Source organism: Piliocolobus tephrosceles, chromosome 2, assembly GCF_002776525.5.
Source record: "Piliocolobus tephrosceles isolate RC106 chromosome 2, ASM277652v3, whole genome shotgun sequence".
NCBI classification, from domain to species: Eukaryota; Metazoa; Chordata; class Mammalia; order Primates; family Cercopithecidae; genus Piliocolobus; species Piliocolobus tephrosceles.
Window position 1 is genome coordinate 134,291,861 of NC_045435.1, and position 14,229 is coordinate 134,306,089.

At 35.4% G+C, this 14,229-nt stretch overlaps 1 protein-coding gene across 22 annotated transcripts in view; it reads right to left on the reverse strand.

Moving 5' to 3' along the window:
* The window catches only part of LOC111526523, a 110,918-nt gene that overhangs the window by 39,077 nt on the left and 57,612 nt on the right, over window positions 1-14,229 (reverse strand). For 10 of the 22 annotated variants that reach the window (XR_002726405.2, XR_002726406.1, XR_002726392.1 and 7 more), the window contains one exon: window positions 1,542-1,632. The exons of 11 other annotated variants lie outside the window; for them this stretch is intronic. Coding sequence is in view for 7 of the 11 variants with exons in the window: in XM_023192277.1 (XP_023048045.1) it covers window positions 1,542-1,632 (91 nt within the window). In the remaining 4 variants the exon portion in view is untranslated. Of the gene's footprint in view, window positions 1-1,436; window positions 1,633-14,229 lie in introns of all 22 variants that reach the window. One more of the 22 variants, XR_002726395.1, reaches the window with a different exon arrangement.

Below are 14,229 nucleotides of genomic sequence, written 5' to 3' on the forward strand. Positions count from 1 at the left end.
TTGCCAAAGGGCCTGCAGGTCAACTCTGCAATAGAGGACAAGTGAAAACCATTCCATGTAGACATTAACAGTATGAGAGCAAAGGAATGGGTTTGCAGGATATTTCACCTGCAGGAGGAGTTAGTGAAAGTGGAAATAATGCACAGATAAGAAGAAGTAAGATCCCAAATAAAAGAGATGTTTTCTTATGTTAGAGATATAAAAAAAAGAAGTGGCTAGAATTTGTTATCTGAAAACTGGAGTCTAACAGAAGAATCTTCTACCCTGCCCTTGAATCTGAGATTTTTACACAGAAAATGTTTTGACTCTATTTATGGATTTAGGTATTTTAAATAAAAATATACTAATATTTTAAATTTTTGTTTAAGAATTATTTCTTGAGCAATTTTCATTAAAGTAGAAGGAAAGAGAAAGACAAAAGAGGGTAAGGGGAAAGGTCAAGGAAAGAGAGACACAACCCTAAAAATGCTTAAGTTAGGGCAAACCCTGAACCCTAAAGAAAAGTTATGTTCATGGATATTTAACCTCTTGTGATTTGTACAATTTTAATATGATATATTACACCATGTCTAACTCTTACAGATTGAAATATTTGGCTTTATAACTTGGTATTTTATATCCTTTGCAGTTAGTAGCTATGGCTTCTATGCTGTCCTTGCCCATAGATCTTAAAATGGTACCATTTATCACTGAATTTTAAATGAAGCTAAAAATGACAATAAGGATGTTGAAGAATTTTTCCCAAATGTATCTTGTATTATTCCATTTTCACACTGCTGATAAAGACATATTCGAGACTGAGTAATCTATAAAGAAAAAGAGGTTTAATAGACTCACAGTTCCACGTGGCTGCAGAGGTCTCACAATCATGGCGGAAGGCGAAAGGCATGTCTTACATGGTGGCAGACAAGAGAGAATGAGAGCCAAACAGAAAGGGAAGCCCCTCATAAAACCATCAGATCTCATGGGACTTATTCACTGCCACAAGAACAGTATGGGGGAAACTGCCCCCATGATTCAATGATCTCCCACCAGGTCCTTCCCAATACACATGGGAATTATAGGAGTGCAATTCAAGATGAGATTTGAGTGGGGACACAGCCAAACTATAGCATATCTGCTCATCTCCCACTCAATTCAAGGTTAACTTGAAAATATTTAGCAATACAATTTTAAATGCCTGCTCTTCACAGAGTTTAAATAAACATTCAGGAAGTTGGGGGGCAGTATTAATTGATGGTTAATAATATAGTCTTTAAGATCTGGATTCCAGTCCCAGCTCTGCCACTCACTGGCTGTGTGACCTTGAGGTAAGTTAATTGAGCTGTAGGGTTCTCATTATAAAATAGGGATAATAGTATCTATTTAATAGGATTGTAAGAAGACACTGATAACATGATATGTGTAAAGTGCTTAACACTGTGTCTGGCACTTACTGGGCAACAAATAAGTAGGAGTTGCTGCTGACCCTAGTTCAACTCTTCAGAGTTTACAAAGTGGACCATAACTGTTACAAGAACAGGATTCCTCATGAGACTCACATAACTTCCTGAATATGGGTAGGCCAGAAATTCTCTGGGAACTGTTGAACTGTTTCCTTCCAGTTCTGATGAATTCCAGGACTTGCAAAAACTGCAAAAGCAAAAATCATTAACTAACATCTGCAAAAATCATTATATATGAATGGGTGAATTTTGTGTTCATTCTCACTGAATCCCAACCATGTTCTAGTTCTTAGTAGGTAGTTTCCACCTTTATTTTGTATGCTTGCCTTGGGCTTTGTTCACATCTCTTTTCTGTTAACATCAAGTTCCCCTGTGGCCTCACAAACATACTTGATCTCCTATGTTGTATATGGAATAGAAGACAAAGACAACTGAATTAGAAGAAACTGTTAATTTCATTTTACAGTTGGAAGAAAATATATGATTTGGTAGTGAATTTTCTTTTTCCTCTCTGTTTGTTTATTAAAGACTGGAGAGAATATTTTCTCCATTTTTCCTCTTGATCCTGTGCATTACTCCTTCCACTCTAAAATAAGTAAGTGAAAGTAAAATTCAAATATATAAAACATGTTCAAACAAGCCTTAGGTACAAGGCAATAAAAGTACACAAAGCCACTGATCAGAATGTATAAGAAAATTTCACTACCAGTAATACAAAAAGCAAGGCCTAGATTTACATGTGTGTGATAATTTGAATCCTAAGATTGAGTTGAATACTTTTATAAGTGAGGCTTACAGTTTTATTATTTAATTGACTTATAAAACATTTTATTCCAATTTAAACTGAGTAGGAAGTTGTTCATGTTTCAAAGGCCAGAAAGACATAGGCAAATATCATTAGTCTCCTTCCTGGGGCACAAATTAACTTTATAGCCTCCACTTTATAGCATAGACCATGATTCCTGCCCATGATTTAAAAAGCTAGGAGAATAATAAAAATATTTTTATTGGGAGGGAGATATAATACATTCACTTACAATTTTTAAAAATGAAATAAGCTGAGAAAAGATACCAACACATAAGAATGCAAATAAGAAACCAGAATAAAAATAAGTAAGATGAAGCAAAACCAAATTTATAAAAGAGAATTAAACTGCATAAAAAGGCAAAAATAAATAAAAGCAATTGTATAAATTAGTAGGAAAAGACAAAATAGGTTTTGAATGATTAAACTAAAGATTTAAATAAACTAATAATTTTTTAATGATATAATCAATACTTTAACAGAATAGAGATTAGGAGAGTATAAACCAAATAGGGGTGTGTGGGTGGGGGGGAGGGGGGTGGTGTGCTGTGCTCACTATGTTAAGATGATGACACAAATTCAAAAGAATCAGAGTTACATCAAACCAAATATATTGTTCTCAAAATTAAAAAGCCACAAAGTTCAGCATTCTATCTCTTTTTTGCCTTTCTGGGCATGACGTTGCTTCATGAGTCCTGTAGACTGATAGCTAGGTAGAACTGGGTGGCTGACAGAGGAATCCAAGTTCTTCCTCTGTGCCTCCCAGAAGAGTCTCCTGTCACTGTCCCAGCCTCTGAGAGACAACTGTATCAGGAGAAGCACCCTGCTCAGTGAATATGGGACCAAGAATTCCACTGCTTTAGCCACACTCAGCAGGGACAATCACACTGTGAGGTGTGACCAATTTTACATCTTTTTGACAACAGCAGAAGCCAGTAATTGCAGTGATAAAGAAATTCATTTTTCAGATTCCATTTCAACTAATTTGAACAAACGTAGTATTTTCCACCTATTCATAGTCAAGGCTGTATTTTTTCCCTCAAATAATGTGGATGCAAAGCCTTTTGAAAATGTTTAGCTGTCATTTATTATTTTTCGTCATGTTCAAATGCTTTAAATGTTCAAAGCTGAGTTAGTTAGATATGGTTCTTTCAGGTGCACTTTGGAAGTGGAAATTAACATCAAGTAGCTCAATTTTATAATAAATAGAAAAATATAAATGTCATTGATAATAGCTCTAATGCACAATCTTGTGTTAATTTTTAATTTTATTGGAAAATTAACTGCACTTTTATGTTCTTCATCTTGAAAATGTCTTATTACATTGTGACTCTAATCCTAGATTATTGTTTAGATTTAATGTTTTTGTTCTGTTATCATTTTGAATGCTGCTTATTTCTAAGTAAATGAACGCAAGGAGAACATTAATTTTCAAAGCATTAATTATATATCACTGTCTTAATGTGTTTTGTTTATCAGACACCTCAACATTCCTTGCACATCTGAGACATCTCACTTTAAACTGCCTATCTAGATAGCTCTCAGTCTTCCACAGTGTCTGGAGTGTAATCAGTCACTAGGGAGGATGGCTTCCTACCTTCTCATTTTCTTCTAGATATTGCAATGTTACCAAGCCTTCCTTTAAAAATATTGCAAATTTGGTTTGGAAGAAACTTGTATCACTTTTGGCTGTTACTGGAAAAGTTTGTCATCACCTCAGTAATATTCTACCCGGTTATTTCATATCTTGACATTGGTATGCCCTTCAAAAAACATAGTTAAGTAATGGAATTGAACTCTCCCCAGAAATTCCTTAAGAATGCATTTTTGTTCTGAAAACTCTCTCCCTTAGATTTTCTCCTCAGTTCAAAGCCTATTCTTGCAAATATTCTGTCAGAGAATGCACAGAAAATGTTTTTCATGGCACAAATGTATTTAAGGACATTCACTAGTGTGACAAACATATTTAAGAGTCTCACAGAAATCCTAATAGGATGACCCTGTAGAAATTACTGGAGTGCACGGTGTTGGAGAAAATTACAGTCAGTCTATCAACAGAATTTATTGGACGTCAGGCCATGAACTAAGTGCTGATCTTATTCAGACATGTGAGAAGGTAGAATCATGTAACAGTCACGCACAAGGAATACGTTGGGAGAAAACACAAATTCTTTGTATGGGAGTCAGATTTCCATAAGTCGAATTTTTTTCTGAACTTGTAAGATAAAATAAGTTCTGTGATATTTAAAGAGTCTCTCTAGCAACTCCTGACGTTGAAAGATTCTAAAATGTATTCTAGTACTTCTACAGAAACCACTCTTTCCTAACAAAACTATAATCTTTTAACTAAATGTCTTGGAACAGAGAATGACTATGCAAGATACAAGTCAAATTACAGGGAAAGACAAAGTACATTGAGGAAAACAAAATTAAATTTGAAGTTATATAATAATAATCATTTACATTGCATTTACTATGGGTTAGCCACTGTTCTCAGCATCTCATATACTTTAACATATTTAATTCTTCCAAGAAGTTCATGAGCTGGATTTTAATACAGATCTCATTTTTATATATAGAAAGCCTAACACACACATCAGCTTAAAGTCGCAAAGAAAAATGAATCAAACCTTGAGAGTCTGGTTCCAGAGCTCTGCATATAAGCATTACATTACACTATCTCTTAATGCCCCTGATGGTGTTTCTACATGTTTAAGAGCATAACATTTCTGTCTGATATCTCCAAGTATAACTAAAACAAGTTATTTATTGAATCAGCATTGATTGACTAGACATATCAATGAGAATAGATAAAATCAATAAACAGTAGTGGGATGAGGAAAACCACAAGACAGCAAGCACTCATGATGTACTACCAAACAAAAATAGCAATTAAATTCAAAATGCATTTAAACTTATTTTTAAAAAGTAAACACTTAAACAGAGCCAGAAAAAAATACCCAAGCAAAATATTAAAATGTAATCCTAAGGGGAATAATATCAGTGGCGGAATAAAACTGACTTTAGCTTTCTGGTGATGGCCTTGGAGGTCAGGGTCATTATGCTGCATGGAAAAATAATTACTGAAGATGCCAACCAATTTGACTTAGGTCTACAGCACATAGATTCGGCATCAGCTAATCATTGCAAATATATGTCTGTTCTAGCAAAGGTATAATTTTGTAGCAGAGAAAATGCATTTTAATAATAAGCTTTATTGTATTAAGTTAGAAATGATACCAATATAATAATTCTTATGTTTACTCACTGTATCCCTAAGACTGTTAAAATCACTGCTGTCATTTGCAACTGCAAAGCTGTCATAACTTGCTTTTACTCATATAGAATGAGGTAGTTCCACCAACAGTGTAAAAGCACTCCTAGTTCTCCACATCCTCTCCAGCATCTGTTGTGTCCTGACTTTTTAATGATCGCCATTCTAACTGGCATGAGATGGTATCTCATTGTGGTTTTGATTTGCATTTCTGTAGTGACCCATAGTGATGAGCTTTTTTTCATGTTTGTTGGCTGCATAAATGTCTTCTTTTGAGAAGTGTCTGTTCATATCCTTTGCTCGCTTTTTGATGGGGTTGTTGTTTTTTTTCTTGTAAATGTGTTTAATTTTTTGTAGATTCTGGATATTAGTCCTTTGTCAGATAGATAGATTGCAAAAATTTTCTCCCATTCTGTAAGTTGCCTGTTCACTCTGATGATAGTTTCTTTTGTTGTGCAGAAGTTCTGTTGTTTAATTAGATCCCATTTGTCAATTTTGGCTTTTGTTGCCATTGCTTTCGGTGTTTTAGTCATGAAGTCTTTGCCCATGCCTATGTCCTGAATGGTATTGCCTAGGTTTTCTTCTAGGATTTTTATGGTTTTAGATCTTATGTTTAAGTCTTTAATAGTTCAACCATTGGGGAAGACAGTGTGGTGATTCCTCAAGGATGTACTACAAGAAATACCCTTTGACCCAGCAATCCCTTACTGGGCATCTACCCAAAAGATTGTAAATCATTCCTCTATAAAGACACATGCACATGTATGTTTATTGTGGCACCATTCACACTAGCAAAGATTTGGAAACAACCCAAATACCCATCAACGATAGACTGCATAAAGAAAATGTGGCACATATACACCATGGAATACTATCCAGCCTTAAAAAAAATGAGGATTTCATGTCCTTTGCAGGGACATGGATGAAGCTGGAAACCATCATTCTCAGCAAACTAACACAAGAACAGAAAACCAAACACCACATGTTCTCACTCATAAGTGGGAGTTGAACAATGAGGACACATGGACACACGGAGGGGAACATCACACTCCAGGGCCTGTTAGGCACTGGGGGGCGAGGGGAGGGATAGCATTAGGAGAAATACCTAATGTAGATGATGGGTTGATGGGTGCAGCAAACCACCATGGCACGTGTATACTTATGTAACAAACCTGCACTTTCTGCACATGTACCCCAGAATTTAAAGTATTAAAAAAAGGTATTTCACTAGGCATTGGCTTAATCTGAATGTAGAAATAATATATTTTTAAAAATCAACACACGAATAAGCTATTTCACTACGTTGGAGATTGACCCTTTTATAATCAATATAGAAGGGAGTTGCTTTGACATCATGAATCCAAAACTTCTCGAAAAAGCTTGACATACACAGTAGGTGCTCAACCAATATTTCTTGCATGAATAAGTAAATAAAAGCATCTGGCCAATAAGCAGAAAAGCAGACAGAATGTGTTTCCCTTAAATGTGATAACATAGAAACTTGAGTTACTCTACCTCTTATTAAAGTGAAATAAAAATAGAAGAGACTTCTGGTTTCTGGTGCAACATATAAGGAACTTAGAAGTCACCATTGTGTCTTAAAAAACAAGTAAAAAGCTGAACAAACTAAAAAATGAACAACTCTTCTTAGATCTGTCAGAGAAGCAAGATTACAAGATCACTCCTCCCAAATTGAAGATATAGGTAGATGGAGAAAATAACAACTAACTGAAGCAAATGTCTCTTCAGAAACCAGCACTGCGGTAAGAAACATAACTAACAAATTACTGAAGAATCAGTGTGCACAAGGCTGAGAACAAAAAACTCCAGGGATACCTAGTTGTAGGGAACCCCTCATACTTCTGGGAGTTTCACCTCCAGGGGCTCTACCAGATCAGCGCCATGAATATTGGAGGAAAAAAACCCTTTCTGCTTCCAGCAGGGGGAGATAAAAAGTAACCACTTTGAAATACCCCAAAGCATTCTGTTTTTCTCAGAGCCTAACCTACTAGGATGTAATCAGAGCCTAATAAACCCAAAAGAAGGGAATTCTTAACTCAAGGTGGTTCTAGCCTTCCATGTGGGAAAATGAAATACCCAGCTCCAGCTCCTTCTAATCTTCTGTGTAATATTAATGTGGGAGGAAACCTGAAAAGCACTTCTGAAGCTCATGATTCAGTGGCACAGACTCACTAAAAGATGGAGATCTGCTGATGAGACTCTTGAAAGCCTTTTCAGTCCCCACACCTCACACAATAATACTAAAGGCCTGTTTAATGTAGTTTATTTTACTCGATATATTATGTCTACCTCTCAACAAAAATTTACAAGGCATACTAAAAGGCAAAAATCACAGTGTGAAGAAATCAAATGAGCATCAGAACCAGAGTCAAATATAACAGTAATGCTAGACTTCTAAATTCAAGATTTTAAAAAAATCTATGATCCAAATAGTAAGGGCTTTAATGAAGGAAGTAGATAACATGCAAGAAGGGATACATAATGTAAGCAGAGAGATAGAAATTCTAAGAGAGACAAAAATAGAAGCAATAGAAATTTTGACAAACTGAAAGCAAAGAGAAGAAAAAGACTGACAACAAAAAAAACTAGAAAAGAAAAGAATATTTAAGCACTGTGGAACAAGTGCGAGAGATACAAATGTGAATAACTGGACTATTAGAGAAGAAGAAACAAAGGAGCAGGATAAATATTTAAAACAATAATAATTGTGAATTTCAAATTAATTCAGACACCAAATTATAGAAATAGGAAGTTTATAGAACACCAAGAAAGACAAATGCTTCACCCCCCCAAAAAAAACCTTAGTTCTGTCATATTCCAGCTTCAGAAAATTAAAGATAGAGAAAGACAGTAGAGGGAAAATAAAACACTTTACCTATAGAGGAGCAAAGAATTAGGTGAAACCTCCCCAGGAACCATGCAAGCAAGCAGAGTAGAGTAAAATATTCAAACAGTGTTTTAGATATTTTAGATAGAACAATATTTAAAGTGTTAAGAGAAAAAAAAAATACAAACCTAGAATTCTGTGCCCTGTGAAATTATCCTTGAAAGGAAGGAGAAATAAGGGCTTTCTCAGTCAAACAAAATTTGAGAGAATTGGTTGCAATTAATAAAAGAGAAACTAGATAAAGGAAGAATGTCAGAGAATGAATAAAGGTAAAACAAAAACTTTTATTTTTCTTATTTTTAATTGATTTAATAGATAAGAGTTTGTTCAAAATAGTAATAGCAGCAAAGTATTTAATTATGCATACTTAGGTGAATCTATATACATAAGCATATATATGTAAATATACATGAGCTTATGAATAAGTGAAACAAATGACAGCAATGACACATAAGACAGGAGGAAAGAAGTATGATTATTTTGTTTTTATACTACTCCTTTAAATGGTATTGTGTCATTTGAAAGTGGACTTAGATTCACTGTAAATGTATATTACAAACTCTAAAACAAGCACTAAAGAAATAAAATTTTTAAAAGATCTATACTTGATAACTAAGAAAACAAAAAGTAGAATCATTTAAAATGCTCAATTAAAAGCATAGGAGGCAAAAAAAAGTACAGTAGACAAATATAGAAAGATAGAACAATGGCAACAAATACAAAACACTAACAAATAAGATAAATATAAATCCAACTATATCAATGATCATTGTAAATTTCAATGGTCTAAATACACCAATTAAAAGACAATGATTGGCCAGGTGTGGTGCCTCATGCCTGTAATCTCAACACTTTGGGAGGCCAAGAAGGGTAGATCACCTGAGGTCAGGAATTCGAGACTAACCTGGCGAACATGGTGAAACCCCATCTCTACTAAAATAAAAAAATTAGCTGGGCGTGGTGGCATGCACCTGTAATCCCAGCTACTTGGAAGCTCAGGCAGGGGAATTGCTTGAGCCCAGGAGACAGAGGTTGCACTGAGCCAAGATTGTACCACTGTACTCCAGTCTGGGCAACAGAGTGAGACTCTATCTCCAAAAAAAAAAAAGACAATGATTGTTAGCGTGAATTGAAAAACAAGATCCAACTGTGTGTTTTCCACAACTTTTTTCTTTTTTTTTTTATACTTTAAGTTCTAGGGTACATGTGCACAATGTACAGGTTTATTACATATATATACATGTGCCATGTTGGTGTGCTGCACCCATTAACTCATATTTACATTAGGTATATCTCCTGATGCCATCCCTCCCCCACCCCTTCCCCATAATAGGCCCCGGCGTGTGATGTTCCCCTTCCTGAGTCCAAGTGATCTCCTTGTTCAGTTCCCACCTATGAGTGAGAACATGCGGTGCTTGATTTTCTGTTCTTGCGATAGTTTGCTGAGAATGATGGTTTCCAGCTGCATCCACGTCCCCACAAAGGACACCAATTCATCCTTTTTTATGGCTGCATAGTATTTCATGGTGTATATGTGCCACATTTTCTTAATCCAGTCTGTCACTGATGGACATTTGGGTTGGTTCCAAGTCTTTGCTATTGTGAATAGTGTCGCAATAAACATACGTGTGCATGTGTCTTTATAGCAGCATGACTTATAATCCTTTGGGTAAATCCCCAGTAATGAGATGGCTGGGTCAAATGGTATTTCTAGTTCTGGATCCTTGAGGAATCACCACACTGTTTTCCACAATGGTTGAACTAGTTTACAGTCCCACCAACAGTGTAAAAGTGTTCCTATTTCTCCACATCCTCTCCAGCACCTGTTGTTTCCTGATTTTTTAATGATCGCCATTCTAACTGGTGTGAGATGGTATCTCATTGTGGTTTTGATTTGCATTTCTCTGATGGTGAGTGATGATGAACATTTTTTCATGTGTCTGTTGGCTGTATGAATGTCTTCTTTTGAGAAGTATCTATTCATATCCTTTGCCCACTTTTTGATGGAGTTGTTTGTTTTTTTCTTGTAAATTTGACTGAGTTCTTTATAGGTTCTGGATATTAGTCCTTTGTCAGACAAGTAGATTGCAAAAATTTTCTCCCATTCTGTAGGTTGCCTGTTCACTCTGATGGTAGTTTCCTTTGCTGTGCAGAAGCTCTTTAGTTTAATTAGATACCAATTGTCAATTTTGGCTTTTGTTGCCATTGCTTTTGGTATTTTAGACATGAAGTCCTTGCCCATGCCTATGTCCTGAATGGTATTCCCTAGGTTTTCTTCTAGGGTTTTTATGGTATTATGTCTAAAATTTAAGTCTGTAATCCATCTTGAATTAATTTTCGTATAAGGAGTAAGGAAAGGATCCACTTTCAGTTTTCTACTTACAGCAAGCCAGTTTTCCCAGCACCATTTACTAAATAGGGAATCCTTTCCCCGTTTCTTGTTTTTGTCAGGTTTGTCAAAGATCAGATGGCTATAGATGTGTGGTATTATTTCTGAGGGCTCTGTTCTGTTCCATTGGTCTATATCTCTGTTTTGGTACCAGTACCATGCTGTTTTGGTTACTGTAGCCATGTAGTATAGTTTGAAGTCAGGTAGTATGAGGCCTCCAGCTTTGTTCTTTTGGCTTAGGATTGTCTTGGCAATGCAGGGTCTTTTTTGGTTCCACATGAACTTTAAAGCAGTTTTTTCCAATTCTGTGAAGAAAGTCACTGGTAGCTTAATGGGTATGGCATTGAATCTATAAATTACCTTGGACAGTATGGCCATTTTCACAATATTGTTTCTTCCTGTCCATGAGCATGGTGTGTTCTTTTATTTGTTTCTGCCCTCTTTTATTTCACTGAGCAGTGGTTTGTAGTTCTCTTGAAGAGGTCCTTTACATCCCTTGTAAGCTGGATTCCTGGGTATTTTATTCTCTTTGAAGCTATTGTGAATGGGAGTTCATTCATGATTTGGCTCTCTGTTTGTCTGTTACTGGTGTATAAGAATGCTTGTGATATCTGCACATTGATTTTGTATCCTGAGACTTTGCTGAAGTTGCTTATCAGCTTAAGGAGATTTTGGGCTGAGACAATGGGGTTTTCTAAATATATAATCATGTCATCTGCAAACAAGGATAATTTGACTTCTTCTTTTCCTAACTGAATACCTTTTATATCTTTCTCTTGCCTGATTGCCCTAGCCAGAACTTCCAATACTATGTTGAATAGGAGTAGTGAGAGAAGGCATCCCTGTCTTATGACAGTTTTCAAAGGGACCGCTTCCAGTTTTTGCCCATTCAGTGTGATATTGGCTGTGGGTTTGTCATAAATAGCTCTTACAAAGAGACTTAGACTCCCATACAATAATAATGGGAGAATTTAGCACCCCACTGTCAATATTAGACAGATCAACGAGACAGAAAGTTAACAAGGATATCCAGGAATTGAACTCAACTCTGCATCAAGCAGACCTAATAGACATCTACAGAACTCTCCACCCCAAATCAACAGAATATACATTCTTCTCAGCACCACATCGCACTTATTCCAAAATTGACCACATAGTTGGAAGTAAAGCACTCCTCAGCAAATGTACAAGAACAGAAATTATAACAAACTGTCTCTCAGATCACCGTGCAATTAAACTAGAACTTAGGACTAAGAAACTCAAACAAAACCACTCAAATACATGGAAACTGAACAACCTGCTCCTGAATGACTACTGAGTACATAACGAAATGAAGGCAGAAATAAAGATGTTCTTTGAAACCAATGAAAACAAAGATACAACATACCAGAATCTCTGGGACACTTTTAAAACAGTGTGTAGAGGGAAATTTATAGCACTAAATGCCCACAAGAGAAAGCTGGAAAGATCTAAAATTGACACTCTAACATCACAATTAAAAGAACTAGAGAAGCAAGAGCAAACACATTCAAAAGCTAGCAGAAGGCAAGAAATAACTAAGATCAGAGCATAACTGAAGGAGATAGAGACACAAAACACTCTCCAAAAAATCAATGAATCCAGGAGCTGGTTTTTTGAAAAGATCAACAAAATTGATAGACCTCTAGCAAGACTAATAAATAAGAGAGAAGAATCAAATAGATGCAATAAAAAATGATAAAGGGGATAACACCACCGACCCCACAGAAATACAAACTATCATCAGAGAATACTATAAGCACCTCTACGCAAATAAACTAGAAAATCTAGAAGAAATGGATAATTTCCTGAACACTTACACTCTCCCAAGACTAAACCAGGAAGAAGTTTAAGCCCTGAAGAGACCAATAGCAGGCTCTGAAATTGAGGCAATAATTAATAGCCTACCAACAAAAAAAGTCCAGGACCAGATGGATTCATAGCCGAATTCTACCAGTGGTACAAGGAGGAGTTGGTACCATTCCTTCTGAAATTATTCCAATCAATAGAAAAAGAGGGAATCCTCCCTAACTCATTTTACGAGGCCAACATCATCCTGATACCAAAGCCTGACAGAGATACAACCAAAAAAGAGAATTTTAGACCAATATCCCTGATGAACATCCATGCAAAAATCCTCAACAAAATACTGGCAAACAGAATCCAGCAGCACATCAAAAAGCTTATCCACCATGATTAAGGGGCTTCATCCCTGGGATGCAAGGTTGGTTCAACATACACAAATCAATAAACGTAATCCAGCATATAAACAGAACCAAAGACAAAAACCACATGATTATCTCAATAGATGCAGAAAAGGCCTTTGAGAAAATTCAACAACCCTTCATGTTAAAAACTCTCCATAAATTCTACAACTTTAAGTATTAAAACATGTATAAATTAAAAGTAAATGGAAAGTGAAAAACATACCATGCTACTACTAATCAACAGAAAACATAGTTATGTTTAATTTATCAAACTATATTAACATATGTTATTAATTTTAGACAGCTCGGACTACAAGCAAAGTTATAAGGGACAAACTGAGCATTATATAATGATAAAAGGGTCAATGCTTCTAGAAGAGTGTCAAAATTATGTGAAGCCAAACTAATAGAATTGAAAGAAGAAAAAACAAATGCATTATTATACTTGGAGACTTTAATATTATTTATTAATATAATTGAATTTAATAACTATTAATTTAATTGACAGATCTAGTAGGCAGAAAATCAGTAAGGAACTATTTGACCTCAACAGCATCATCAATCAATCAACATCAGTAGATAACTTCATCCAACAATAGCAGATTATGTATTTTTCTAAAGTTCACATTGAATATTCAGTAAGATACACCACTGTCTGGGTCACTAAAAGCAATTTAAGAAGTTTTAAACAATACAACTATAAATTGTCATCTGCCTTCAGACCACAATGGAATCAAAGTAGAAAACAATAACAGAAAGATAGCTGGGAAATACATGCAGAATCCCATGTATTTACCAAGATACATACAGATTTTAAAAACCTTCCAAATAAAACAGCAATCAAAGAAGAAATCTAAAGTGTAGTGAAAAATATTTTGAATTAAATTAAAATGATAATACAGCTTACCAAAATTTGTGGGACGGAGTGAAAGCTGTGCTTGCAGGGAAATTTGCAGCACCGAATGCACATAATAAAAAACAAGAAACATCTAGAAATCAATAATCTAAAAAGAGACAAAAAAGAGGACATTATATAATGATAGTGGGGTCGATTTAGTAAGAGGATATAACAGTTGTAAATATGTATACACCCTAAACTGCAGCACCCAGATATATAAAGCAAATACTATTAGAACTAAACAGAGAGATGGGCCCCAATAAAATAATAGCTGGGAGCTCCAAC